Source organism: Sphaerodactylus townsendi, linkage group LG10 (assembly GCF_021028975.2).
Source record: "Sphaerodactylus townsendi isolate TG3544 linkage group LG10, MPM_Stown_v2.3, whole genome shotgun sequence".
NCBI lineage: Eukaryota > Metazoa > Chordata > Lepidosauria > Squamata > Sphaerodactylidae > Sphaerodactylus > Sphaerodactylus townsendi.
In genome coordinates, this window is record NC_059434.1 from 28,018,598 (window position 1) to 28,045,220 (window position 26,623).

At 43.7% G+C, this 26,623-nt stretch overlaps 1 protein-coding gene across 6 annotated transcripts in view; it reads left to right on the forward strand.

Annotated features, from left to right (window-relative positions):
* Positions 1-26,623, forward strand: part of PCM1 (pericentriolar material 1) — a 70,470-nt gene that overhangs the window by 7,194 nt on the left and 36,653 nt on the right. For 3 of the 6 annotated variants that reach the window (XM_048509416.1, XM_048509417.1, XM_048509418.1), the window contains exons 5-16: positions 394-564; positions 6,501-6,678; positions 7,880-7,989; positions 9,082-9,298; positions 10,233-10,422; positions 11,513-11,689; positions 13,356-13,510; positions 13,961-14,178; positions 14,651-14,799; positions 15,353-15,482; positions 16,834-16,950; positions 25,518-25,708. In XM_048509416.1, the coding sequence (XP_048365373.1) occupies positions 394-564; positions 6,501-6,678; positions 7,880-7,989; positions 9,082-9,298; positions 10,233-10,422; positions 11,513-11,689; positions 13,356-13,510; positions 13,961-14,178; positions 14,651-14,799; positions 15,353-15,482; positions 16,834-16,950; positions 25,518-25,708 (2,003 nt within the window). Of the gene's footprint in view, positions 1-393; positions 565-718; positions 833-4,587; positions 4,777-6,500; positions 6,679-7,879; positions 7,990-9,081; positions 9,299-10,232; positions 10,423-11,512; positions 11,690-13,355; positions 13,511-13,960; positions 14,179-14,650; positions 14,800-15,352; positions 15,483-16,833; positions 16,951-25,517; positions 25,709-26,623 lie in introns of all 6 variants that reach the window. The other 3 variants (XM_048509414.1, XM_048509415.1, XM_048509413.1) reach the window with 2 other exon arrangements.

A 26,623-nucleotide genomic window follows, 5' to 3' on the forward strand; every position in this document is an offset into this window, starting at 1 on the left:
AGGATTGTTTTATTGATAGAGAATGTATTTTAAGTGTTCTGGTAGCCAAAATATGTAGGGTTACAATAATCCAAACATGGTGAGGGTAATAGGTATGGCAGGTGTGCAGCTGTGTTGATTGGATTTTGACACTAACATATTAAAAGGCTTGTCAGACTGTGTTTATTGCTGTCCTTATTTATATAGTGTTACTGTTTACATGAGTAACATTTGCTTTGTAATTCAAATTTTAAACTTGTCATGGCATAGAATTTGTGTGAGTGTGTACAAATTTTGGTGTGTGTGTATATGATTGTATGAGGCTGAAGTCTTTTTTCCTGTGCATCTGTTTAATTAAAAAGTCTTACTTATCACAGTAGATTAACTCACTACTGTTACCTGTGTCTTTTTCAGATTGTAAGCAGATTAGTTCAAATTCGTGACTATATTGCAAAAGCCAGCTCAATGCGGGATGACCTTGTTGAGAAAAATGAGCGATCTGCTAATGTTGAACGCTTAACACATCTCATAGATCACTTGAAGGACCAGGAAAAATCGTACCTGAAATTTTTGCAGAAGATGCTTGTAAGTTGGAGAACATCTCTTTGAAGTATGTGAGAGAATTGTTGATGTTGGTCAGTAGCGTGGGGGTTGAGTTTAAAATGTAGCATTTTCCCTTCAAGTTCACTGTACTGCCCCATTTATATAGTTTTTTGTTTATGCCACTGCCATGTTCCAGGCTAGAGAAAATGATGAGGATGGTCGGACTATAGATTCAGCTGTGGGATCTGGTTCTGTAGCTGAGAGCACATCGCTAAACATAGATGTGCAGTCTGAAGTTTCAGATACCACGGTAAGCTGATTTTTAGTAATTAAGGTGCTAGAGATGGAGATTTTTTTCCTCTGCAAGTTGCTGCTATTGTGAATCTGAATTTTAACATAAAGAGGTTCTTAAAACTCTCAGAAATGCAAAGAACTAATGGGAACTCTAAATATTAAGGAAAAAATGTTGCTGCAGTGTTGAGTCCCATTACTTAAAACAGCTTCTCTTCTAGCATCTGCCCCCTCACCTCCCGGTCCAGGCTGACTAGCAGCACAACATTGAAGTCTAAAGTGTTTTAGTTTATACGATTCCATTGCACATTGTTGATTTGCATAGTTTGAGCCCTTTTTCGTTACTAACCCTCACATGGAGTTCTGATCTGTGTGATTGGTTTATGCTGTTTGCAGTTGGGCCCGTTTTTTATTTTCAACTTTGCTTCTCCTGACAAAGAGATGTCCATCAGTCCTGAGGAAGTGCGATCACCTCATAATTCCTTTTACATTACAATTCATTCTGATAGCTAGTTTATTTTCATTTTTGTAGGAACTTCTTCACTAACCTTCTCAGGTCACCTCGGGTTTTGAACTCTAATGGCAAAGGAAAATATTTAACAGTTGAGGTATTAATAGGCCACTAAAAATTCTGGGATGGGACTAAATTTTGACTTTTTCCAAAGATTAAGGAAGATCTGGTTTTGTTTATAAGAAAATCTTAGTGCTTCAGTTCTCGCTGTGTGATTTCTTCACTTCTGTTTAGTAAGCCACAATCCTCTAAAAGTTAGCATTAGAGGGGGAGTAAGAAAAAAGCTTTGGAAAAGCAAAATATATTGAATAGAGCAGATTGGATTACTTCAAAAAGCCTATGAAACTGTTACCACAGGTATATCTAAAAGTCACTTTCTCATCAATCCCCTTCATAAAACCTTCGAATTATAGGAAATTATTTTTAAAAGATTTAAGAGCTTTTATGTTGCTAAACACTACTCTGCTATCATAATTTATTTGGAATTCAAGTGTTGAGGCAGGTATTCTGCCTATGATCTATCGTTCCCTTCTCATCCAGTATTTCTTCTATACTATGGGCCTTGGGCCTAACTCTTCCCTTATCTTTCCCCCGTTCCTTACTCAATTTGTCTCACTTCTGAGGGTGTGGAAATGCAGTATCACAGGCCCGTGTGTCAACTTGGCAATTTTTTTCTTCCCCCTCGCTATTTCTGGCACTCGCAGATCTGTCCTGCTCTCACTTATGCTTCACGGTCAGTGTGTGCAGCTGTTGATTGGGGGTGGGGGAAAACATGAGAATGTGCGATTTGTGGAAGGTATTTGGACAGGAAGAAGCAATTCCTGGTTGTGAAAGCTGTAGAGCTCAGCAAGGATGTTAGATAACTTAAAGCACTGAATGAAGAGGTAAATTGGGAACAAAAACTGTGCTACCCACCCAGAAGCCATTGCTCAGCACCGTAAGTGATTACTAAGTGGTTGTCAACATACCTGAAAAGAACAGCACCCTCTTAACAGTTTTTCAAAATGGCAGATAACTTTGATTAAAAATTGTGTGGTGACAAAATAACTGAGCAAAGACTATTAAAGACATATGAAACAGGAACCGTATTGAGTAGGACATTGTCGTTATTACATTCAGATGAATAGGATACTGCATTCAGATGAATAGGATATCTGTTATGTTATCACATGAGCTGTTTTGTCTAAGAATGATCATTGGCAGTCTCGGGCATCTTCCTCCCTTCTTTTGGTCCATACTTAGGCCTTGCTTTTTGATGAATTTTATTTCAACCTGTGCTCTGCCAGCTGCACTGGCTCCAGATTGAGAACTGGATCAAGTTCAAGGTCTTGGTACTAAAGCCGTAAATCATCTGGGACCTGTGTATGTACGGAACCACCTCTCCCAATATTCCCCCCAGAGAACTCTTGTGCTCCTCAGGAAACAATATCCTAGTGGTCCCTGGTCCCAGAACTATCCAGTTATCCTCAGCCGGGGGTGGAATTCTCTGTCCAATAAGACTTGTGCTTTGCGGGACTTAGTCTAGTTCTTCAGGTCCTGTAAGACAGAGATGTTCCACCAAGCATATCGTTGAGGCAGCAGCCTCCCTCTCTCCCTCTTCCTTCCAGTTTTCTTTTCTTTCCTTTCCTTTCCTTTTATTTGTTTTCCCTTTGTTCCTTTTCCCCTTGTTTTTTTTTCTTTCCTCTTGGTTCAACTCACTGCAGGACCTAGGATTCTTTGGGTCATTGTCAGTCACTTGTCCAACACTTAACCAATTCACTGATGTATAGTAGGTATGTAAATTAGTATTTATAGTTTACCTTGTCTATTTTTAAGTTATAGTTTAACTTATAGGTTAACTTATGTCTATTATAGATTTTATTTTCTATTATAATGTAGTATTGTTAGAAGCTGCTCTGATCCCAACTTGGTTAGGAAAGGGCAGGAAAGGGTATAAATAAAATAAAAGTATTTATTTACTTTTATTACTTACAAGAGATCTCTGTGTCAAGAAACTAAGTTCCTTAATGCAGTTTTTTGTTCTCTTACACATTGTTTTGGGATTCAGGCCAACAATAGAAAAGTTTAAGCTAGGGAAAAAAAACTGTTTTGGGAGGAGACAGTTTCTATTCTGACTACTTTCTAATCTCCAAGAGGAGAAGAGAAGAGCCACATTTTATCCAGTTAGCAAAAATGAATCATGCACCTTGACACCTGAAGGATATGGGTGGACTTACCTGTAAAGAAGCCCCCACAATTCCATCTCACCCCCTGAGCTAGTATCAGGTAGTTAATTGACATGACCAGCCACTGATCTGATTGGTCAAATGAGCTCAGGCCCAGACTCCTGGCCATAATGTTTAGCATTTTTCACTTTAGTTTTTCTTTTGGTGCCTTATTCATGGCTTCTTAATCCAACCTTGGACCTTTTGATTTGGAACCTGCTTTACGGATCAGACAGTCTGTCTGTCCATTCTGACTCTAGGAAAGAGTGGACTTTGAATGCTGGAGGATTTCAGCTGGAAGGGTTACGCCTGATGATCTGAACTAATGTTATCACTATGTAGTTAGTCCTTTTGATTTATCAATTTTTTTAATACTCTCTACTAACTCTTCTTTTTAGAGATGTTTTTGTACAATGTTAAGGAATCACTGATCTACTTCTTAAAAATATGTTCCAATGCAAATAATTGCCAAGTTTTCTTATATGAATTCCTTTGTCAGATTTATAGGAATTCTGACTGAATAACATTTGTCACAATCCAGAGGCATCTCCAAGTTCCACTCATATAGTAGTAGTTTATCTTGAACCATATTCCCTGTGTCTTGAACTATATTATCTTGAACCACATTCCCCATGTCTTCTTATTCCGTCATATTTGCAAATCACTTTTTGATATGATTGCTGTAGCTGCCCAAAACAGATAAAATAATAAGATTGGGGGGGGGGGGGGGGAATTGGAAGAAATTAGTTCTTTTGGCTGAACCAGTTCTCAAACTGATTTTAAAGCTTTATTTGGAGTTTAAAAGATAATTGCAAGATTCAATCGAGAGAGTTATTACAGAGTCTTAAAGAAACTTTGTGTTCACATCGCTTTGATAGGTTGGATCTTTTCTTTTTGTAAACATGGCAGTACGTTAAAATATTAAGGAAGGGTATGGTTTAATTTTATAACGCGTTGAGAGATCAGAAACTGAGCACACTAATGATTTATAGAAGTGTAAAAATGATTTTTAGCAGGAGTGTATGTTCACAGTCTAACTTGCTACACTATTTGATAAAGGAGATATCTTTTAGTCCGAGAACTCGACCCCGCATTGAGGACAAACTAGGGAATTCGGCTGCTCAAGGACAGGTTTCAGACCTTAACGTTACAGCAAGTCCAAAAGTGAAAGGTGACAGAACTGCTCTGAATGGCAGGGAAATCTGGCCTAGTATGATAAATAGCCAAGAACCTGGATTGCTCTCAAAGGTACACTACCAATATTCCATTGGAAATCTTACAGTATAGGAGCTCAATATGCAGCCTTTCTTTCTCCTTCTCTTCCACAAATTACTTGATTTGATTTTAAGTTGTGTTAAATTGTTTCTTTTTTGGTGAAGTTAACATTTGTCATATTTCATTGCGTAAAAATGTTTAAAAATCTTACTGCAAACAGTTGAAAATTAACATCTTGCACATTCTATTGGGCTGACTCCTACCAGCTTTTAGCTGGCACAAGGACAGAGATCTCACCACCCCTTCCCCTCCTCACTGCAGCCCCCCACATCCTGTGGTTCTATTTAATCATTTTGATATTTATGTCCTGCTTTTCTCCTCAGTCAGGAACCAGAGCAGCTTACAACATCATTCTCCCCCTCTCCATTTTACATTGTCTTGTTCATTGTTGGTAAGAAAATAAGGCCACACCAGTAAATAGGAAGGGGGGGGGGGGAGGAGAGGGAACAAAGTGCAAGGAAGAACAGTTTGTTTTAGATCTCAACACATTTTGCAATGAGCTTTGTCAGAGGTTCTGATAAAATAAAGTTTAAAATAGATGCAACCACATCAATATAAATAATACCTAATACATCGTTGTTGATACAAATAGGTTAAAGAGGCTAAAAATTATTTAAAATGAAATTATAGACTGACAATTAAAAGTTATTTCCAGTTACATTCTGAGCATAGTGTAATGGACCTAACATACTCTTTAGTGTGATAATGGAAATATAAACCGTTTATAACCTAAAACATTTATATAAAGAAGTCTGTGAAAAGAACTGAAGATGAAATTGACGTATGTCATATTGTCTGCAGTTTTTGATATAGACTTAATATTCATATTCAGTCACTTGATAGCGTTCATTATGAAACAACATTGAAATCTAAAGGTCAAATAAACTGCTCTCCCTTGCATTCCTTTATTTCTCTCATTTGTTGTTGAGAAGATGTATGAGCTGTGAAATAGGAACTTTGGTTGGGTCTTGGTTTTTATCAGTGATTTTTTTGTCTCACAGTTTTCATTGTAATATGGGCCGTTACATAAACATGGTGCTGGATCATTGGTATTAAATGGTTGGTAGTAGCAGTAAGTGGGTGCAGTGTGGCCTGATTTGAATAGTTTTGTTCCATTAATTTCAGGGAATAACGTGCCTAGAGTTTTATTCGCATTTGCTATTGAATGAGAGGTGCTGTAATCATAAAACATGACCTACAATGGATCTTGCAAATTTTCAAAAAGGCAGGGCACTATACCAAAATTTAGTGTGGAATATGCAAAATATTAGTATAAAGAACTAATGCAAGATATTAGTTTAAAGAACTAATGCCTTTTAAAGCTTTTTAAACTAACTGAATAAAACCCTAATTTTCCACTAATTAAATGTTCAATAGATTAAAAGTGTACAAAATATCTGGAGTTTAAGTCCAAGATTTTAAACAGTCACTTTTGATCTTTCTTAGTGTGTTTGTTATCAAAAAAATTTATTTTCAGATTTTGTGTTTAGTTCATTTGTTGGAAACAAGTTGTCAAATAACTGAATTGCTGTTTTACAGTTCAATTGTAGGCATAATGAAATTAGTTCAACTTGGTAGAGATGAGGATAATTCCTCCATTTTGCTTCTCCAGCAGAACCCTGCAAATCGGGTTGCTGCTGGTTTTCTTTTTTTTTAATAACCTTCTTGATTTTTCATTACTGTCTTTTTTTTTCCAGGCTAGAGATCCCCAGCAAGAGGCTACTGAAGAGCTTGCAAATCTAAAGAAGCAACATGATTTACTGAAGAGGATGTTGCAGCAGCAGGAGCAACTGAAAGCTCTCCAAGGGAGGCAAGCTGCTCTCCTTGCTCTGCAGCACAAAGCTGAGCAAGCCATTGCTGTCATGGATGAGTCTGGTGTGTTGAGTTTGATTTACTTGAGCAGAAATCCCCCTTTCCCCCTCTACAACTGAGTGATTTTTTTTCGCTGCTGATGCCACTGTTGTTGGAATCTAAGCCCATCAACTGATAAATGTATTTATTCACACCATAAATATCCTGCTTTTTTTACTGCAAAGTCTTCACAGCACTCTAGACAACTCCATATGTTTCTAGTTGCTGAGTGAATGCTTTAGCTCTTCCTCCTAGGAAGAAGACGAAGAGTTGGATTTATATCCCCCTTTCTCTCCTATAGGAGACTTAAAGGGGCTTACAAACTCCTTTCCCTTCCCCCCTCACAACAAACACCCTGTGAGGTAGGTGGGGCTGAGAGAGCTCAGAAGAACGATGACTAGCCCAAGGTCACCCAGCTGGCGTGTGTTGGAGTGTACAGGCTAATCTGAATTCCCCAGATAAGCCTCCATAGCTCAGACGGCAGAGCGGGGAATCAAACCCGGTTCCTCCTGATTAGAGTACACCTGCTATTAACCACTTTGCCACTGCAGTCTTTAATGTCCTGAGAGTCGGGCAAGAAAGAGCCAGGTGCTTTTCTGCTTGGCAATTGCTTGGATTTAGCAGTTGCCAGTAGTAAAACTATTCATTATTTATTACAGTGCTTGACTTGACTGAGTGTAGTGGTTGAAGTGCCAGACTAGCATCTGAGAGATCTAGGTATGAATCCCCACTCTACTGTGGAAGCTTCCTAGGTGGTCTTGGGCCAGTCACACACTGTCAGTGTAACTTACCTCTCGTTGCTTTGGGTCCATATTGGATAAGAAATGAAAAAATATGTCCCAGTGTTTGTTAAATAAAATATATTGTCCGTCTGTAATTTGCATTGAATCTATTTAGGTTCATAACAGGTATCATCAGAATGTTATAAAGTGATATATCTACAGCGATCAGGAGAACTCCGAAATCATTGCAAGAAATTTGTGTGTGGCATGGCACATTTTCATTACAATTTTTTTTTAATAATTCCAGAAACTTTATGAGATAACGGTCTCAGAGCAACAGACTCTTACTGGAAAAAAATCATAGATTCTGTCTTTCATGGCATGAGTGCAGATTTCTATGCCAACTATCTATTCGATATGGTATGATTTTAAAAAATTTGAAAAGTTTCTCATGCGGTTTCATAATTAAAATTTCTTTGTTCTCCCCTTCCCACCCCCAATAGTTGTTACAGAAACTACTGGTAGCATTTCAGGAGTGAGTTTAACATCTGAGTTAAATGAAGAATTAAATGACTTAATTCAGCGTTTTCACAACCAGCTTCATGAGTCTCAGGTAACTCTTTTTTGTGTTAAATATGTGCATTCATTTGCCAATCAAAATTAATGGTAAATGGCTTAATAATCCCAATGAGAAGTTAATGCTGCTGAACGAAGCATGATAGCATTGATCTCTCTTCCTTGCAGTTCCTTTCATGGTGCTTGTCATGGAAAGAGGGAAGACATCAGTGTATATAGTACGCTGATTGTATCTGAACAATCTGATCAACATCCTATTTGATTCTCTCCCCACCCCCACGCCTGCATTCATTGTTCCCATGTAAGCCTGGGACCTTCCTTTGTTTCAATCTTCCATACTTCCTGGTTGACTGACCAAGGTCCTTGAATAACCTAAAGGGCAGATAGTTAACAACCGTATAACAGCTGTGATTTCATTTGTCCCATGGTACTTTTACTTGATAGGGCCAGTTTTTGATATGTTCGGGCCTGCAAAGTGTTGTGGAGAAAATGATTTAGAAAATACCACTTACCAATCCAGGATATTTGAAATTCTCAAAGCTTTAGCAGGCCAGTTTGCTTGTCCTCCTCCCTGTTTTTCAATATGTGTGTGTAAACGATGGTCTGCTGTTCTTGCCATGTTTTTCCTCAAAGAGGGTAATGTGGTGTATGCTCAGTCTTCTATTTTTTTTCTTTGAAATGTAAAAATATACATGTTGCTATGTACCCAGGGTTTTGAAAAAAACACACAAAGAAATTGTAAGGGCAGAATTATTCTTTGAGTCTCACATTAAGTCTGAGAAATCAGGGTGGTATTTCTTGTACCTTTTATATTTATTTATTTATATTTCTATACCAAATTTATATCCTGCCCTATCCCTGCAGGGCTCAGGGCGGGTCACAACAGTCAACACAAGTTGTACTGTTACAGTGAAAATGACTTAGAATGTATTGGTTTCTGCACTGCTTTGAAATGCATACAAATGGAGTATTTTATTAAAACCAAATATGTAGTTTGGAGATCTTTTCTTGCTCTTGATTTTGTTACATGGAACTCTTTAAAATGTGTTCTTGGTTATTTAAAGCAACAATAAATGAAATATTCTAGAATTAACCACCAGAAATAAAATTTATGTATCTTTATTTCCAGGCTCAGTCTGTGCCAGATAATAGAAGGCAAGCAGAGAGCCTCTCTCTTACTCGGGAGGTTTCGCAAAGCAGGAACTCTCCCCTGTCTGAGCATTTGTCTGAAGAGAAGGCACAACTCTTTAGTAAGATGATAGCACTCCAGGGTAAAAAGCAAAAAATGGACAGGTTGCTAGGAGAACTACATACACTTCGTGATCAGCATCTTAACAATTCATCGCGTAAGTGTTTTGTGAATTCAGTTTTGGACCTTCTGAAAATTTAAAACTTGCATTGATTAATATTCAGAATTTCCGTTGGTCTAAGTAAGTAGAAGTCCTGCCAGTTTTGTGTTTCCTAAGTACATTTTCAAGTTCAAAGTCCTGACCATCTTGTTAATTAGGTGGATTTGGATACATTGTTTGCTGTCAAGTTCTCTACAGACATTACTTTTCCCTGTTCACGTCTTAAAGAAGCAAATAGAGAAGGGATAAACTGCCCAAAGTACATGTTTTAGAAAATCTGCTCTGCTCGATGTAAGTTGGACCAGTATCTGGTCCTTCAGTCATTATGGTTAAATTAAGCTCCCCCTCTTTTCCTGGCTGCTTTTTATGGAAGTCAGAAAAGGATTACCTCAGAAAGCAATCTTACTAAATCATCTAGTACCTAAATGTTGTGAGGATAAATGTCTCAGTACTGTAAATAACTTGGTATTCCGTTGAGTACTGCTGAACTAGCCGTTAGTCCTCTCTTTGTTCTCCTTTTTAACACAAATGATCAAAACTCTGTTTGCTAATTCCACAAACAGTATGAGATAATCCAGACTAGCCTCGTTTTCTTTGCGCAGCTGTGAGGAAAAGTAGAAGCAGAAGGACACCCAGACTGGGGGATGTTCTTGTTACCTGAAGGCAATTCTTGTTTCTTGAGATTACTTCTCATTTAGTGACTTGAGGTGAAAACCTACATGTCTTGTTCTGTTTTCTGCTTGTGACTAGCAAATGTGCTTCTTTTTAGTTCCCTGACATATGGTTTTGGTATTGTTGAATTTTACCAGAAATTGTTTAGTACAGCGATCAACAGACAATACATAATCATAAGCACTATCCTTGAGTTGTTTATTTTACTTCATTTTTTCCTAAAATAAGACAGATTCTGATTTCATCTTGTGGTTTGCAGTATTGCCTGCCACTGGCTCACCTCAGAGGAGTGCAGATCAAAGAAATCCCATGTCAGCAGCTTCTGAAGTGGCAGCTGTCAATGAAGAATCTCACAGTTTACCATCATCTGTTGTGTATCATCGAGATTCTGTAACCTCTCAGAATGAGAGTGAAGATGATGAACACCTAAACCCTACAGAAAAGCTACAGTAATATTTTTACATCCCAATCTTGTATTAATTTATTATGTGGGTTGGCTTTCTTGGCCAGTGAGCGGTGATATTTTATCAGAGACTTGTTTGTACCCCAGTGGACGAATTAGTTAGTTCCACTTTGAGTTTAACAATTCCTATTTTAAAACTATTCTTGTCAGTACATATTTGTACATGTTTGGGTGGCACTTAGTCTTATCCTACAACCCGCTCAGTGAAGTTTGAATTCTTCCTCCAACTCAAGTGACTTTTCCATTGGAGGAAGGCTCTTTGGAGGATGGTTGAATCCACCTCACAGTATCTCAGGAGATTATATGTGCTTGCTTGGTTGTGATTGCTGGGAGAAAAAAAGAAAGCTTGGTGCTCATTCTAATTTCTCAGGAACACTTAGAACATTAAACTGAACTCTCTGACATGGGCAAATGAAATTCACATTGCTACTTGGCAGTGCCCTATTATCTATTCTGTCAGAATCTGATTCTGCCCTGTGACAGAACCTTTATGGTGCAGAATAAGGAAGTGTGCAGCATAGTAAGGAGGAGATGATTGTGAATCTAGGCGGGTCTTGGGAGGCCACATTTTCTTGATTTCTGCTTCTTCATAATGGAAGTAATATTGGTCTCAGTTTGGAGGTTGTTGTAGAATTTCCAGTGGTAAGGTCCATGAAGCTGTTTGACAACTTTAAATACTGTATAAACCTGTTATGAGCCAGATTGCAAAGGAACAACTTGTGGTACATCTTAAGGCTAACCCTAACCTGTCAAACCTTTTACATCATAAAGCCCCTAAACTGTCAAATGTAATTGATGTGTGTCTAGGTGTCTAGTCCTGGCCTCTTCTCATTTTTCTTTTTTTGCAAGACGTTTCCTCATATGATCTGCAAACTCTTTTGAATTGAAAGATATATAGACTTTTCTTCCAGTGCTTACAAAGAAAAAACTAGTGATTTCCAGGGACTTAATAGTTAATTTCCCTCCAGCTCCTCAGAAAATGTAAACTCTTGATTGTCCCCAAACAAGGATAAGTTGGTGTTCTGCTGTGTTGGAGTCAAATGTACAAGCTATCACTTGAATCTCCTTTCTTGTAGGAAGTTGAATGAAGTTAGGAAAAGACTGAATGAATTGCGTGAATTGGTCCACTATTATGAACAGACCTCTGATATGATGACTGACGCAGTAAATGAAAACACTAAACAGGAAGAAGAAACTGAAGATTCAGAGTGTGATTCAGAGCATGAGAATCCACAGCCCGTTACTAATATTAGGTTGGTTTTGTCTAGTAAAATAAGATTAACATAATAATAACAAATCCTAGATGTATAGGATTAGAATAGATGGCTGTTATTTGACTGGCCACCATTCCGTAACAGTTGATCTTGTTTAGAATACTTGAAGCCTGATCTGATAATTATGAGAAATGGGGCTGTTAGGTGCTTGCATATCTGTGTTTTTCTCTTCCTACAGTTATGTGCAGGTGGAGGGTGGTTTTGTGGATGAGCTAACATCCCTCCATGTGAATTCTTAGAATTCTCATTCTAACCAACCCAGTTAGTTGGCCCAGTTGTCCTTAGAAGCTGAACTTGAGATTTTTCTGGACTGGTGGATTTAAACATAAGGCTGGAAAGGGCCTGTTGAAAAAACAATAAAATGTAAGTATGACAGTGTTATCCTAAGGGCTGCTGGTGCAGCTGTGGTCGTACTAATCTGCTCCACATCAACATCCCCAGCAAACACACTGTAGCATCCCAGCCAGGTGTTTTGTGGCAACTCCTTGGCCATGATAGACACGGCCAGCTGAACCAATCGGGCCAGCATGCCCAAAGGCCTGGCCCTGCATTTGTCACAGGCAAGGGACATGAAGTCGTATGGTCAGGGTTGGCGATTCCTTGTCCAACACATCCCACCCCCCTTAAAGTGACGTAGTCCTTGCATCAGTCTCTGGGCAGCTGGCAGAGTTGGCAAGAGCTCCAGCAGTCTCCCTCATGTTGTACTGAAAAAAACTTGCATTGTCCACATAAAGAAGCGTTGTGGCCCACCAGTATTGATAACTGAGAGACAGCATCCTGTGCCACATGCCTTATTTCATTGGTTATGGGGCACACTGGCTGGGGAAGACTGGGGGAGAACTATTGGGTGCTCAACAATGGGCTTGACCGCTGTAGGGCAGGCAATTGGTTGTGCCTATAGGAGGCATCATAAGCTTATTTGTGCCTTATGGATATGTCTGCACCAGTGGTTTGTCACTTCCTGTGGGCTACACCGTGTTTTTTGCTGGTAGAACTGTCTGCCTCTGATGGAGTATTCACAGACTGAAAGCGTAGCTGCAGCCACACTCCCACACCCATGCCAGTGCAGGAGCCTACATCTTAGTTGAGCTGACAAGTGGTCACTGCGGGACTGCCCAAGAGTAGCAGAATGTCACTGGAGGCCTATGCCAGTGTAACTGGCCCTTAGGCTGTGTAACTTGGAGATAGTCTGGCTTAAATGTCAATCACCTCCCTGAGTGCACCCCCACCCCACCCCCCTTAGGATAGCACTGTAAAAAAAAGTTGATACCTGCTGCTGCTATATTAGTGTGAAGAATGCATTTGTATACAGTGTAGCAGAATACCTGAAATGCAAGTAAATACAAGTAAAAGAATGGTAGGTAGTGTTGCCTATGATCTTTGTTACAAATGGGATATTTTAAAAAGGGGAAATATTAATATTGAATCATCTCTTGCTTGCTGTGATACAGGGCACTTACACAGGCACAGTTTGGGGTTTCTAGTTGTCAAAACAGATAACGAGCTTAAAAAATCTAGTAAAATTAACATTGTCAATATGCTTTGTTTCCCACCAGTTATTGTATTATTTGAGCTTTTTTTTATTTTGTGGAGTCTTGGGACTTGGAGGGGATATATCATACTCCTTTTTTTCTCCCCCTTTTAGAAATCCTCAGGGAACCAGTAGCTGGGGAGAAATAAATTGCAATAGCAATTTGCAGTGTGGGACTAATAACCGAAATGGAAGGCATCTTAATACAGCTTGTGAAATAAACAACTGCTCTGCCAATGTAAGAATGCTGAACATGCCGTCAACATTAGGTATGTCTCAAAATAATCTGATCAGTGTATTGGCATAGGCAAAAAAGGCACATCTGGTTATGGTGATAGTTTAAGAGTGTCCACGTCCTTTAGCTTTCTTTTTGTTTAAAGATTTGAAAGTAGATGTCTTAATGTTCCAGGGAGTCATAATCCCAAAATAAGACTGAAACATTAGTACTGTTACATGAAATTAATAGGGATTAATTCCAGATCAAGGTGCTTAAGATCAGTATGCAAGATCAGTGTTACTTCTTCTTCATGGAGAAGTACAGATTTGTGTTAGAATCACTTGCACTTCATTTCAGGTGTACAGTTGTATTAGTCTGAAGTAACAGAGCAAGACTCAAGTTTAGTAACACCTTAAAGACCAACGAGATTTCCTGGGTATAAGCTTTGAAGAGTCAAAGCTCCCTTTGTCAGTCAACTTCAGTGACGTTCTTTTTCATTCAGACTGTCATTACAATAGAGAAGATGATGACAGGGCAGATATACCACAAGGTGAGAAGGATGGTGAAGCTGATAGAGCCAGCGAAGCTTCCTTATCCAGTCGCAGAAGCAGTGCGGCTGATGATGGTCCAGTAGATGTGGAGTTTGAACAGAAGATTAACAGACTGATAGCAGCAAAGCAGAAACTTAGACAGCTTCAAAACCTTGTTGCTATGGTACAGGTATGCTTTCATTCTAATAGAATTTATATTCTATACCAATATAGCAACTGTGAATATTTGGGGGTGGGGGTGGGGGGTGTTCAGCAAGCTAATTAGTATAATTGGATGTTTAAATCTGGTTTCATATAAGATATGAAATACTCTTTGAAATATTGAAGGCAACTTCTCAGTATCTTTTTAACAACAAAACTTTCAGTGGGGATTTTAGGATGCTGGACAAAGGCTTCAGATGGTTTCTGTAGTGCCCTCCCGTAATTACTTCAGCAGCTTCCTCCTATATTCTTTATGCATTCACCCATCTGTGCGCTCCACCCGTGTGCCTTGTAACAAAACCAGACCAGTGTCTGGGATATATGGAACAAAGTATTTATCCTATTATGGTATGTTTTTGAGCACTTACCAGAAAAAAATAGGGAGGAGTGTACCGAGCTATGGCTTTGGTACCATGGCTTGAAGACACTTGTTGTCCTAGGACGATGATGTAGAACCAGAGTCTGCAGTGAGAGAGAACGTGAGTGAATTCTTTCTGGCTGAAGAGGAAAAAGAAAAGCAGCAACCGAACAACGTTCGAGCCAACACAAACAAGTCACAGAAAGGCATGGGACTGAATGAAAAAGCAAGGTATGCCCTTTTGGCTTAAAATTCTTGATAGGACAGACTCACTTCCTAGATTTAACCCTGTTACAAAGTCTAAAGAGGTGGGGTGAAGACCACAAGGAAGGCATTGTCCATGTTGTGGGGGGGTATATCTATGTGTGTAGTAGCACTATGAAGCCTGGAGACTTTGCCAATTCAAAATAGATCAGTTTTTCAAAGATGTTACATATCAAAAAGCCCTGAGACTCCTGACTCAGGCTGTTATGTTTTATATTTTAATGGTCCCCCTTTCGAATTAACCTAAGGCAGTGGTGGCGAATCTTTGGCACTCCAGATGTTATGGACTACAATTCTCATCAGCCCCTGCCAGCATGGCCAATTGGCCATAACATCTGGAGTGCCAAAGGTTCGCCACCATGGACCTAAGGTTAGTATCTGCCCATTTCTTGTTCAGTATAATTTATTGTTCAAGAATTTATTGTTCAGAGCCCTACGGGGATGGGGCGGTATAATAAATCGAAAAAATAAATAAATAAAATAAATAAAGAAGATGTTAATAAGAGTGATTTTATTTTAGGGAGAGATTCTATGAAGCAAAACTTCAACAACAACAGAGAGAGCTTAAATATCTCCACGAAGAAAGACAGAAATTGGTAAAGATTCAGGAAAAAATCCAGGTGTTGCAGAAGGCTTGTCCAGATCTTCAGGTAGGTAGATTGGGCTATGTTGTAACAGGGAAAGAGGCAGCCCCAACAGCAGTTTTCTGTGACACATGATTTCTCACTGGAATGTTGATCATTTAAGCTTCCATTCTTAATAAGTGTGCTTCTGTAATCTTCTTAATCGTTGCAGTTGCAGATTATAGTGAGCAGTAGGGAAAAATCAGAATCGGTAACAAAAAAAAAATTCCAAGTTTCTTTTCAACTGATGTTTCTAGGCATGTATATCAAGGTTTCTAAGAACTAATTCCAGTATTTCACATTTGATGATTACATAACTTCGTAGGCATAGTTTGGAACTGAAAGAGCTATAATTGTCCTGACCACTGACATGCAAGTGTGTGGCAGCCTTCCAGATTATGAGGTGTTCGTCATTTGGTGTTTAGTGAGGAACATCTTGTGTATTGCTGCATTAAGGTTAGAAAGTCTAGACCTCAATCTGCATCCCACCTATGGCTTTCCTTTGTTTTCTCACAAGCAAGTCTGAGGTTTTGGAATGTCTTATTTTGTAAAATTAGAAAAAACATAAAACTGGTACACAAACAGATGATACAAAGACATTTTTTTAGCAGATTAATTTTTGAAGTACCATTTTTAGTTTTTATAGTTGTAGAATAACTTCAACAATGTGGTTGCCAGTGTACTGAACGATCAGAAATAGGAAGAGGAGAATGTGTGCGTGAAAGACCATGCAATTCTAGTTAGATAAGCAGTGTAGAAATGTATTATGTCTGGTCTGACTCCACAATCACCAGTGAGTGGAGCACTGTGCGCATCTTCCTTGGGCTAGTTCAAAATCATTTTCTGCTAACACACCTGCTGCAGTGTAGCATTGATTAGACTACTCAGAAGAAATCATATTTCAGATACTGAGTTGAAGTCAGCCCACTGTGTTCTCTGTTCTGCTAGTGGAAGAGATTTTGCTTTCATCTTCTTTCTCCAAACTCATGCCCACAACTGAAGGTTAAGGGGTTCCCTAGGAACAGCGTGGGATGCAGTGCAGAGTGAGGGGAAACCTTTATTGAGAAAGGGGAAACTAGTGAGAACTGCCTCACTTAATTCTTCCTTAGATGATTCTGCAAGATGGTGTGTATGTGTCTTCTGCCAATGTTCCCCTTTTATCTGCAGCCCATCCCCACCCACCTGAGTGCCTCATCCCACATAGTTGTCTCTGATCCTTGAAGGTGACTTTTCACCCTGTTATGAAAACACAGACATGGCTGGAAAGATGCTTACTCTAGTCTGGATCTAGCTCATAAATTTGATACTAATTCTCATCTTAGATTATTTATTTTGTTGTAATTACATTTTAATGTCACGATTTCAATTTTTTTCTTAGTTGTCATCTAGCCTGGATAACTGTCCAGGTAATGCTCCAACACCAGCTGTTAATGAAATCAACACAGCAAGTAAGGCTGTGGTTCAGCCAGAAGAAACAGCTATGCTTGATAGCGAGGTATTATACATTAATGTTAACATTATGTCTTCTTTTCCAATCCTGAGTTATTCTGATTTATGGGATTCTTTTTAGGGGTCATCATGAATATTGGCTGGTAAATGTGCCTATATTTTCAAGTAAAATATGCAGATCAAACAGTTTTCAAACTCTGACATTTTAAAAATTAAATCTGGGTAAAATGAGTCCAAGTCTGGAGTCGGGCTTTATTAGTATGATACAGCTCGAGGCCATCAGGCTGAATTAGTAGTTTGAGTAAATTAAATCTGTGTAAAAACTGGACATTTGGATTATGTGGGAGAGTCTGGATGAGAAGTGGAGGAGAGAAATAATGGGTAAGAAGAAGATGGACGAGAAGGAACTGAGATTTACAGGGATGGGATGCTTTGTGGGTGGGACAAAGTAGCACCTAATGAAGTCCTGATGTGTGACCATTGAGTCCAGGAATCTGGGCAGGTACAGTCTGAGCTGGTAAACCTGCTTTTTAAATCTCTCTTTATCTGCCTTCAATAGTCACAGTCTAATTGTCTGACATGGTAGCATGTCGTCCATACTAGTTGGGTCTCTAGACATGTAGTCCTGAGTGTACATGAATTTCTTAATCTTGTGTTTAAACTTGCAGTAACATACAGTAATGTTTTCTAGCTGTTCTGGGTTGGGGCGGTCTTCATGAGTAGGAAAGTCACTCTGCATGGGAAAGTGTCATCCTTGTGCCAAAGTCATGACGAAGAGGGGTTTTCCCAGCTGACTGCCTTGTTAGCAGGCGGCAGGGTTCTTGCATTTCTTTTGCTATAGTGATCTTAACTCCAGGGAAGTGGGGTTTGTTTTACAAATCCCACCCCCTCCCCAAATTCCTCTACTTGGACTGTGTTGGGCCCTGACCTGGGCCACTGTCAGAACAGGGAAAAACCATTTCAGAAGCAGAAGGATCCACCCCACCAGAGGCCATGAGTATAAATAAGAAGACTCCCAGAGGGAAGCCCCAAGCCCACTACACCTATGTAAACCAGAAAGAGAATTTCATGCCTAGCTACCAAGGTATTTAGTTACTTTTGAAGCAATCAGGGGTGGGGGGTGGAAGCTCCATGTCCGGGCGTGAGCCCCAGCGTGGCACCCGGACTTGAAATGCCAAAACCGCTGGAGGATGCGGCAACGCAGGCTCTCCTGGAGGAGATGGCACTGCGCTGACCAGCTGAGGTGGCCCTCACGACAAATCAGCAGCCCCTCCGATTCAGAAGCCTGAAGACAGTAGCGCCTCCCTGCCTGCTGGAGTCCGGCAGCGCCAACCCGGGAACCGAACGAGGGGCTGATCTCCTGTAGTAATGCACTGCTGACCCAGCAGCACCGTGGTAGAAACGTTAGGCATGGCGGACCTCTGACCTTCTGGTCGCACGCACCCCACTCCTCATCCCCTATGAGTCCTGGGTCATGAACTGTCTAGCTCAGTCACGAGGAGAGGCAGGGACAATGGTCTTACCCCAGGTGAGGATTAGGCTCCAGGCAGCTGCAGCTCCCTCTCCGCCCGTAGCCAGGTGAGATCATGCATCACCCATTGATCTCCCGACCTCCCGCCTCCAGCTCTCGGGAACTCCCCGGTCCTCCCTCCTACTGCGCCCGATAGAATAACAATAAAGGTGCAGGAACCAGCCGGAGACTACGCCGGAACCACGGACCTCAGACTCCGCTGCTGTGATCTCCACCAGATGTTATCTCAGCGTCTCGTCGTTCTTACGCTGACCCGCGTGGAGTGACTACAAGCTAGTGCGAAACCCGGGGAGATCTCGAACCTCCCACCCTGCTCACCATTAGCCACAGAAGGGGCAGCGATACCGAGAAGTCCGCTGGATCAGTAGCATCCAGGACCACCCGTTTGGGAATATGCAAGCCTGTCCTCTGGATGAGCATCCAGAAGACCGTCCCTAGGACACTCTCGTCTATTGGGAACACGGTGAGAGTATGGGAGCTTACAAAAGCAGGGCTTATGACAAGCTGCGTTGGCGAACTGAAAGCGTTAGCCAATCGGCAGGGTCCCCGTAAAGAGAAGGGAGCTTCATAAAATTGGTTGAAGATTGAAGCTCAGTCAATCCATGGTACCAGAGGGACGTGAATCTGGAACTGGGAAAACATGGGAAGCACTCTTAACAGAGCCTGTGGCGCCCGATGTCACTGCTACTGGCGTGGAACAATGTTATGTCGCCATCAGCCTGCTGAACCTATGAAACCACTTGCACCTTAAGAGCCGCCCTCCGCTTCGATCTTTCACCTTCAATTTCTGGCGGAATTTTCTCTATCCACTAAATTGGGCCTTCTGTCCTCCCTTCTACCCTTATCCTTAGCCCATTTCAAACTCTCCAGCGGCTCAGCCGCCCCCCCTCCTGCTCCGCCTTCATTTTCGAAGCCACTGCACCTCCGTCAGCGCCCGCGTAATGGCGGGTTTCAAAACTCTACGCAGAGCGTAGTAGCCGATCTGCAGAGAAAACCCCTGACGGAAGGCGATACCCGATATTCTTGCATTGTGCCCGTCCATTTCACAGATACCGAGGTGATCATTGGCCGGATTCAGCCAGTCTCCTGCTAAACTATAACATCCTCACTGAGCTCCGCAAAGCGTCTGAGGCGGTAGAATCACTAAGCCCCTACATGAGGGCATGCTGGAGGCAATCGCGAAGAATCACCTAATGGTTCCGGACGACTGGAAAAAACCACCTTTAATGCTCTGAGCCCTGCACAATTTGTGATCTGGGAAGCGAGTTCCGCCAGCAATGCATCAGCAGGGGCAGCCTCAGTGGCGCCTACACAACCGCTCCAGCTTCACGGTTTCGATGCTTCGCCAACTAGCGATCCAGATTGTCCCTTGCCGCAGAGGCCCGCCTTACGGTGGCCTCTGGAATTAAGCCCTATAAAGGCGTTTATCAAAGTCCCCAATGCCGGTAGCCAACCCAGAGTTTCTCCACCATCCCGTACAAAAAACCCCAAAGAGCCCTATGCGGAAGGTTGTGAACAGGCTCGAGGAAGGCAGCTCAAAGAGGCGAATTATGAATGGCGAAGAGGCCCAAGCGGAAATGCTCATGCGCCCTGCGCCAAAGAGAGAGCGCCTCCGCGGAGTGCCGCCAGAACATCGAACCTGGGCAAAATCCTGAACTGGCCGACATGCTTAAGGCTTGCCAGGACATCCGGATCCTCCGCCCACCAAGCTAGCCTCCCTCGCGCGGCACTCTCCACCCGGCCGGGAGGCAGCCTCGAGATGACTGCTTTTAGCTTCACGGCGAACCAGGACACTTCGAAGGGAGTATAGGCAACCCGGAGGGCTACAACCCGATGGAGGGAGGAGTCCCTCCCAGGAGGAGAGGAGCCACCTAAAACCGGTGCCCACCCGATGCCAGAAGAGCTGCACTGGAGAAAGCGACTGCCGTCGGGAGAACTCCCATGCGTCTCCCAACCCAGGACCAAGGAGGAGAATACTGGGGAGCAGACCCAAACACCAGGCCCCTGCACCAAGAGCCACCCCTCACCGTGGCATCTGGCTGCATGCACCCAGCCCACATCTCCTTTGGTTCCCCGCGAGGTTCTTGTGGCTAACCCAGGTATGGCAGGCCCATCCCTACGGGACAATTGGGCTAGTGCTGCCAAAGGCCTCTGCAGCTGGTGGGGACTGTTCCTTCGTCCCAGTGTCGACTCCAGCAAACCATCATCTCCCAAGTCGGACAAACATCCCACAGGAGTTGCCTGCGGAGCCAGCTAAGCTCAGTTGATTCTCTTGCCCATAAGCTGCCGGCTGCCGACCCAATAAGGCTACAAGCCCCAGCAGCAGCCAACATGCGCGGCAGCCCTGCGCCACCGTGCTTGGCCGGTGGAGGCGCTTCTCGGGAGCTCCAGCCATACCTGGGTTTCGCCATGGGGATGTATGTTCAGGGGCCTGGTGGACGCACGAGAGGCTGATGTTATTACCGTCATCAGAGCAGCCGAGTGGCCCGACCAGTGGCTTGACCGAGGCTTACCCGCTGTCTGGGGGGGGGTGGGGGGGAGACAAACCCATGAGGCAGACATCCGCCCGCTCCGCGGTCAACAGCCAGGACTCGGCAGCAGCTCACAGTCCGCCCATCATTGAACATCCATGTCAATCTCTGGGAAGGGACCTCATAGGTCAGGTCAAAGCGACTTTGGTCTGGGATGGGTAAAACAGGCGTCACGAATCATTGATCCCAATCGTGCCTTCGAAAATTACTTTCTAATTTCCGTGCAGAAACTGTTTCCCTCTCCCTCCTCTTCTCCTTCTGTTTTCGACCGAGTAGGCGGGGAGGGTGGTGGCTGACTGGCCTCCCTGGATTAAAAATCGGGCCAGATCCTGATGCCGCAGCACTGCCAGGATAGGTTAAAGGGGCTGCCACCGGTATGCCTGTACCCAAACCTGTTTGGGTTATGGCCTTAGCGCCTGGCAACTTTATCAATACCGTTAAGGCCAGGCAGCGAAACCTTAAGGAGGCGGTCGACGAAGCCGACAATTCCCCAAGATAATTCGATCCGCAAGAACTTTTGGCACCATCCGGCTTCCTGCGTCCAGCCGCAAGGTCGCAGTAGTGCAACTCCCTTGCAAGAAACCCCCCCCCTTTTTTTTGTTTGTGTGGGAATCTCGCCTCTAATGATTTGCATCATTCTCGGATACCCATCCCCAAAGTTCAAAGCCTTTGTGTTGCTGATTAAGCATGCATACCCTGAAATCCCCCCCAGGACCCATACAACCACTCCCCTCAAGGCTTTCCGGACCCTACGCCTAGCGCACCCTGATGGCAAAACAGAAGCCAATTCCCACCAGGGTCGCCTACCTCCTGCCCTCCCTGTCAAACGAATTAAAGCGAAGGTAGGCTGGACCCCAGTAGGATTGCATTAAAGCTTAACCTTCACGGGCTGCAAAACCAAGCCTTCTTATATTAAACTCTAAACTCTAAACCCCCAGCTCAAACAAAACCCGATCCTGATCTCCCGCCATCGGCTCTAGAGGAACTGAGCCTGGCCGGGACCCGGTATAACCTGGGGAAGGGGGGTGTGTTTCAGTCCCTCTTCCTACAGGTCCCTGTGGACTCCGATTACGCCATGACAGGCCAACCCATGGAATAGAAGCCAGGGCTCGAAAAGCCCCATCCGGAGATGGAACACATCTCTCTAAAAGGGATCCATGGCCGGTCTCAACAGGAGCGCCGTGCTGGCTGAAGACCCGATAATACCTGGAAGAGCGTCAAAGGCGACCACCAACCAAACCCTAGAGCTGCTGCATGGCAAGACCACCCGAGACGCAAGGTATCCTGTACGCTCTCTTTCGCGATCATCTTGCCGCCAACTTCGGCGGCCACCATCCTTGCCTGCTCTGCTGCCTCCTGCCGATGGCGTCGGCCCACCCCTGGCGAGCTTTCACCAGACCAACATCTGGGGAGCAGTTTGCTGCGCTGCCAGCGTCTCATCTTTCTGCCCTGGGCCCAGTGATTACCTGGGAGTGAGGGAGCCTACTAAGCTCCTGCCTGCTCCCGTCTGCAAAGCGCCGGAGGCTCCTAAGCGGAGTCTGGGCTAAAGCCCTTCATGAATGCCTCATCCATCAGGTGCTCTATAGCGCCGGCTGGGGACCCGATCGTCCAAACCCTCCCGACTGGCGCTCTCTCCCTTGTCCGCAAGACTGTAAGCTAACCGCGAATCTAACACGAATCTAAGCGGTCCCGCATCACGAGCGCCAGCCAATGCAGAACCGACCGGGCCCATTCGCGCCAGCTCGACCCAATTGGAACTGCACATGCCAGGACATTCCCCGTGTTGGAAACTTATCCGCTGCTCCCCAGGGCTGGTTCTGGACCTGCGGGGAGAGCGTTTACATTACATTAGCCATGACTTCTCTGCGGAACTCTTTGTTGCCTCAATTAAGCCTCACCATGGAGTCCTACCCAGGCTCCACCGGGGAGCCGGACGCCCTTACGCCGCGCCGGCATCCAGCTCTGCCCTTCGACCCTCCTGGCCGGGCCGGCTTGTGATTAAGCCCTCTCGAAGCCCGAGGTTAGGTCTCCCTCGCCTTCCCTAGTGGGGAGTCCCGGTTACTTCGCTTCTTACAATCTTCAAGAATATTGGCGGCTGGTACCTGTGCCCTTCTTGAAGTCCATCAACTCTACCTCCATTGCTCTGGATGCTCTGGCCTCCGAGCAGCAGGAATTTTCGTCAAAGCGACCCTGAACAATCGTGCAGCTATTGATTACTTATTGTTATTACATCCCCGCAAGGTTGGTGAGAATGTACATAATATGTATTTGTTTTAATCTTTCTGATAATTCCCGAGATTGATTCATATATGAAAGTCGTGAGCTGCAAGAAGTTGTATCTAATCTGAAATATGGCGTTTTGCCCATTGGTGGTCAACCCTCTGGAGCTGGCTGCGGGAGGAGATGGTTGAGATGCTATTAATGCAGCTCTGCATTGTTGGTTTAATTATGGCGTGCCTCGTTAAGCTGAGGATCTTGTTTACGTTCAATGTGTGTCTAATATTGCCTGCTCGTGTGTAGAAGCCCCTCAGCGAATTTCCCTTACCCACCCAGCCTAGTTCTAATGTTACACAAGCAGCTTTCGGTCAGCTTGACCAGGCAGCCGGAGGAGACAAAGCGTCCCTTTAAATCACCCTTAGCATTTGGTCCCCTTCTAAAATGTAAAAGGAGGAAGTGTAGTAATGCACTGCTGACCCAGCAGCACCGTGGTAGAAACGTTGGGCATGCTTGGACCTGACTTCTGAGGTGCAGCACCGCACCCCCCTCCTCATCCCCCTATGAGTCACGAGGGTCATGAACTGTCTGGCTCAGTCACGGTAGCAGGGACAATGTACCCCAGGTGAGGATTAGGCTCAGGCAGCTTACGGCTCCTCTCCTTGCGTAGCCAGGTGAATCATGCATCACGCATGATGATCCGACCTCCCGCCTCCAGCTCTCCGGAACTTCCCCGGTCCTCCCTCCCTACCTGCGCCCCGATAGAATAGACAATAAGGTGCCAGGAGTGTAGCGGGGGGCTTCTACGCTAGAACCGCGGACCTCCGGGCTCCCGCTGCTGGCGATCTCCACCAGATGTTATCTCCGCGTCTCGTCTCGTTCTTACGCTGACCACGTGGGTCGACTACAATCTCCCGACCCTTCAACGGGTCAATCGACTGGCCCGCCAGCAAGGACGCGCTGGGACGGGGGAGTGAAGGGGCCGGGCTCGCCTAGTCCCAGCTGAAGCTGATGGAGAGAATCTGAAGGGACGGCAGCTGGGACGTTGCAGGGGAATTGGAAGGGAAAAGGTATATAAGGGGGTAGGAAAGGAGTCTCAGGGGTGTTGGCTGAGGGAAGAGCGTGGAAGGGAGAATCTGCCCACAACAAGGAGAATCTGCCCACTTCTGATTGGGAGAGCACACGCACTTATGTAGCATGCTTAGTAAGAGTATAGAGGGGGAACTGTCAAACACTCCTAGTCCAGGAGATTTTCTTGGATGGGTCAGCAAAATACAAAAAGTCAGAAGGCAAGGGATAAGCTTCCTACCATCCTGGTTAAAAGTTAAAAAAGACTCCTCTTTTGACTCCTTGCAGTGTGAATTTCACTAAACAATTAACCTGTTAGGCGTAGCCATGTAGGCCTGAGTACTGTTTGAAGCCACCTGAAAAACTCCACAAGATATATTTGAAGTGATTTTTAAAAAATTGTGCAAGGATATTTCTAAAGGGAACAATGAGCAGTGATGATTAAAATAACAGAAACTAACCCAAAGGAACTAACTACACAGTAATGACATTAGTTCAGGTAACCAGATGTCACCCTTCCAACTGAAATCTTCCAGCATTCAAAGTCCACTCTTTCCTAGAGTCAACATGGACAGACAGCCTGTCTGACCATAAAGCAGATATGAACTCGAAAGGTCCAAGCTTGGATTAAGAAGCCGTGAATGAGGCACCAAGAAAAACACTGGAGTGAAAAATGCTAAACTTTATGGCTAAGGGTCTGAGTTGGCTGAGCTCATTTGACCAGTCAGATTAGTGGCTGATCATGTCTGATCATGTCTGAGTGAGATGGAATGGTGGGGGCTTATTTACAGTCCACCCATATCTCTCAGATGTCAAGGTTTATGATTCCTTTTTTGTTAATTGCATTAAAAGTGGCTTTTCTGTTCTCCTTGGAGAATAGAGGGCACTCAGAACGGAAACTGCCTCCTCCTAGCACCTGGATTCTCATCTTAGTTGCAAATGGTCACATTTTTGTCTCAGTTGCAAATGGTCACAGCTTATTGAATCTAAAGCACCAACACAGTTATTTTCCAGCTTAAACTTTTTATAGTACTTTTATTCCATAGCCTCAAGAGAGGTGGGTTCGTTTCCAAATCCTGCCTCATTGGCTGCAGGGAAGTCACTTCCCCTTAATTTAGAGCGAGGGCCCTTACTGTCAGCAAGATGAGGCCTCTTTTTCACTTGTCAAACTGTCCCATTACAAGAAAAGCTGAAATTGAAAACTTGTAGTTAAGATCATGTACTTTCAATTCATTAAAATATTATATCTTAACCTTTAATTTTGAATAGATTTGGTCTGAGATGCGCAGACATGAGATTTTAAGAGATGAATTGCGGCAAAGAAGAAAGCAGCTTGAAGCTTTAATGGCTGAACACCAGAGGAGAAGAGATTTTGTTGTTACGACGCCTGGTGGTGCTGGATCCGTTAGGAGTGATGGATCAGAGGCTCAGTGCACTCCTCAGCAAAGCAGAACAGAAAAGTGAGAGGAATAAGTCTTCATGCTTCATATAGTTTGCTTTGCTACTATAGTCATAAAGCATAACAGAAGAGATCTGTGACACTGACATATTAAAGGGCAGGATGGGCTCAAGCCCTAGGTGCCACTTCTTTGGTAGTTCATTTGCACCCCCCGTCAACTGTGCCCTGGTCTGCAGCTCCCTGTGAAGTTTAGGACTGGGACGCAGTTGAAGGCCCGCAAGCCAGGCTCACCCTGCTGCGATCTCTGCATGGAGATTGCGAGTGGAGCCAGCCTGGACTCATCCCACCCCCATTTCCACATGAAGGTTGGGCATGGGGCTCCATCTCCAGCCCAATATGGAGGGGTTTTTTGGGGGGGTGGGGTGCAGCAGAGACAACAGTATAAAGCTAGAGAGGTGAGAACAGGTGACTTCAGTCTGAACCTGGCTGAGGCCGGGCTTAGTTCTAGCTCCGAGCTGCAGATTGCAGTTTAGAGCTGGATTCAAGCTGGGCCTCAGCCAGACTTAAATGGGCTTTTGCTACTCCCATCTCCATGTGTAGATTGGGCAATCCAGCCTTGCACCCAACCTTTATGTGGAGACTGAGGCGGGCAAGCCCGGCTGGTCCCACTTGTAGTTTCCATGTGGAGAATGTGGGTGGGGTAATCAACCTTCAACAGCCCAGCTATCGAGGTGGGCCATTTTAAGTAGATACACCCCTGTCTGTTGAAAAAAGTTACTTAGAAATATCCACAGACTGGTGATTAGAATTTCCCATACTGAGTCTGGGTATTGCTTTTTCTATTACAATTGAAGCACCTCCTGAATTGATCACAGTTGTGATATTGCTTTGCTTTTCACTGACAACATGTGAATAAATTGTGCCTGTGTTTAAGCAGTTAAAATGCAAATGAACCGTTTGTGGCTCCATCAGAGCT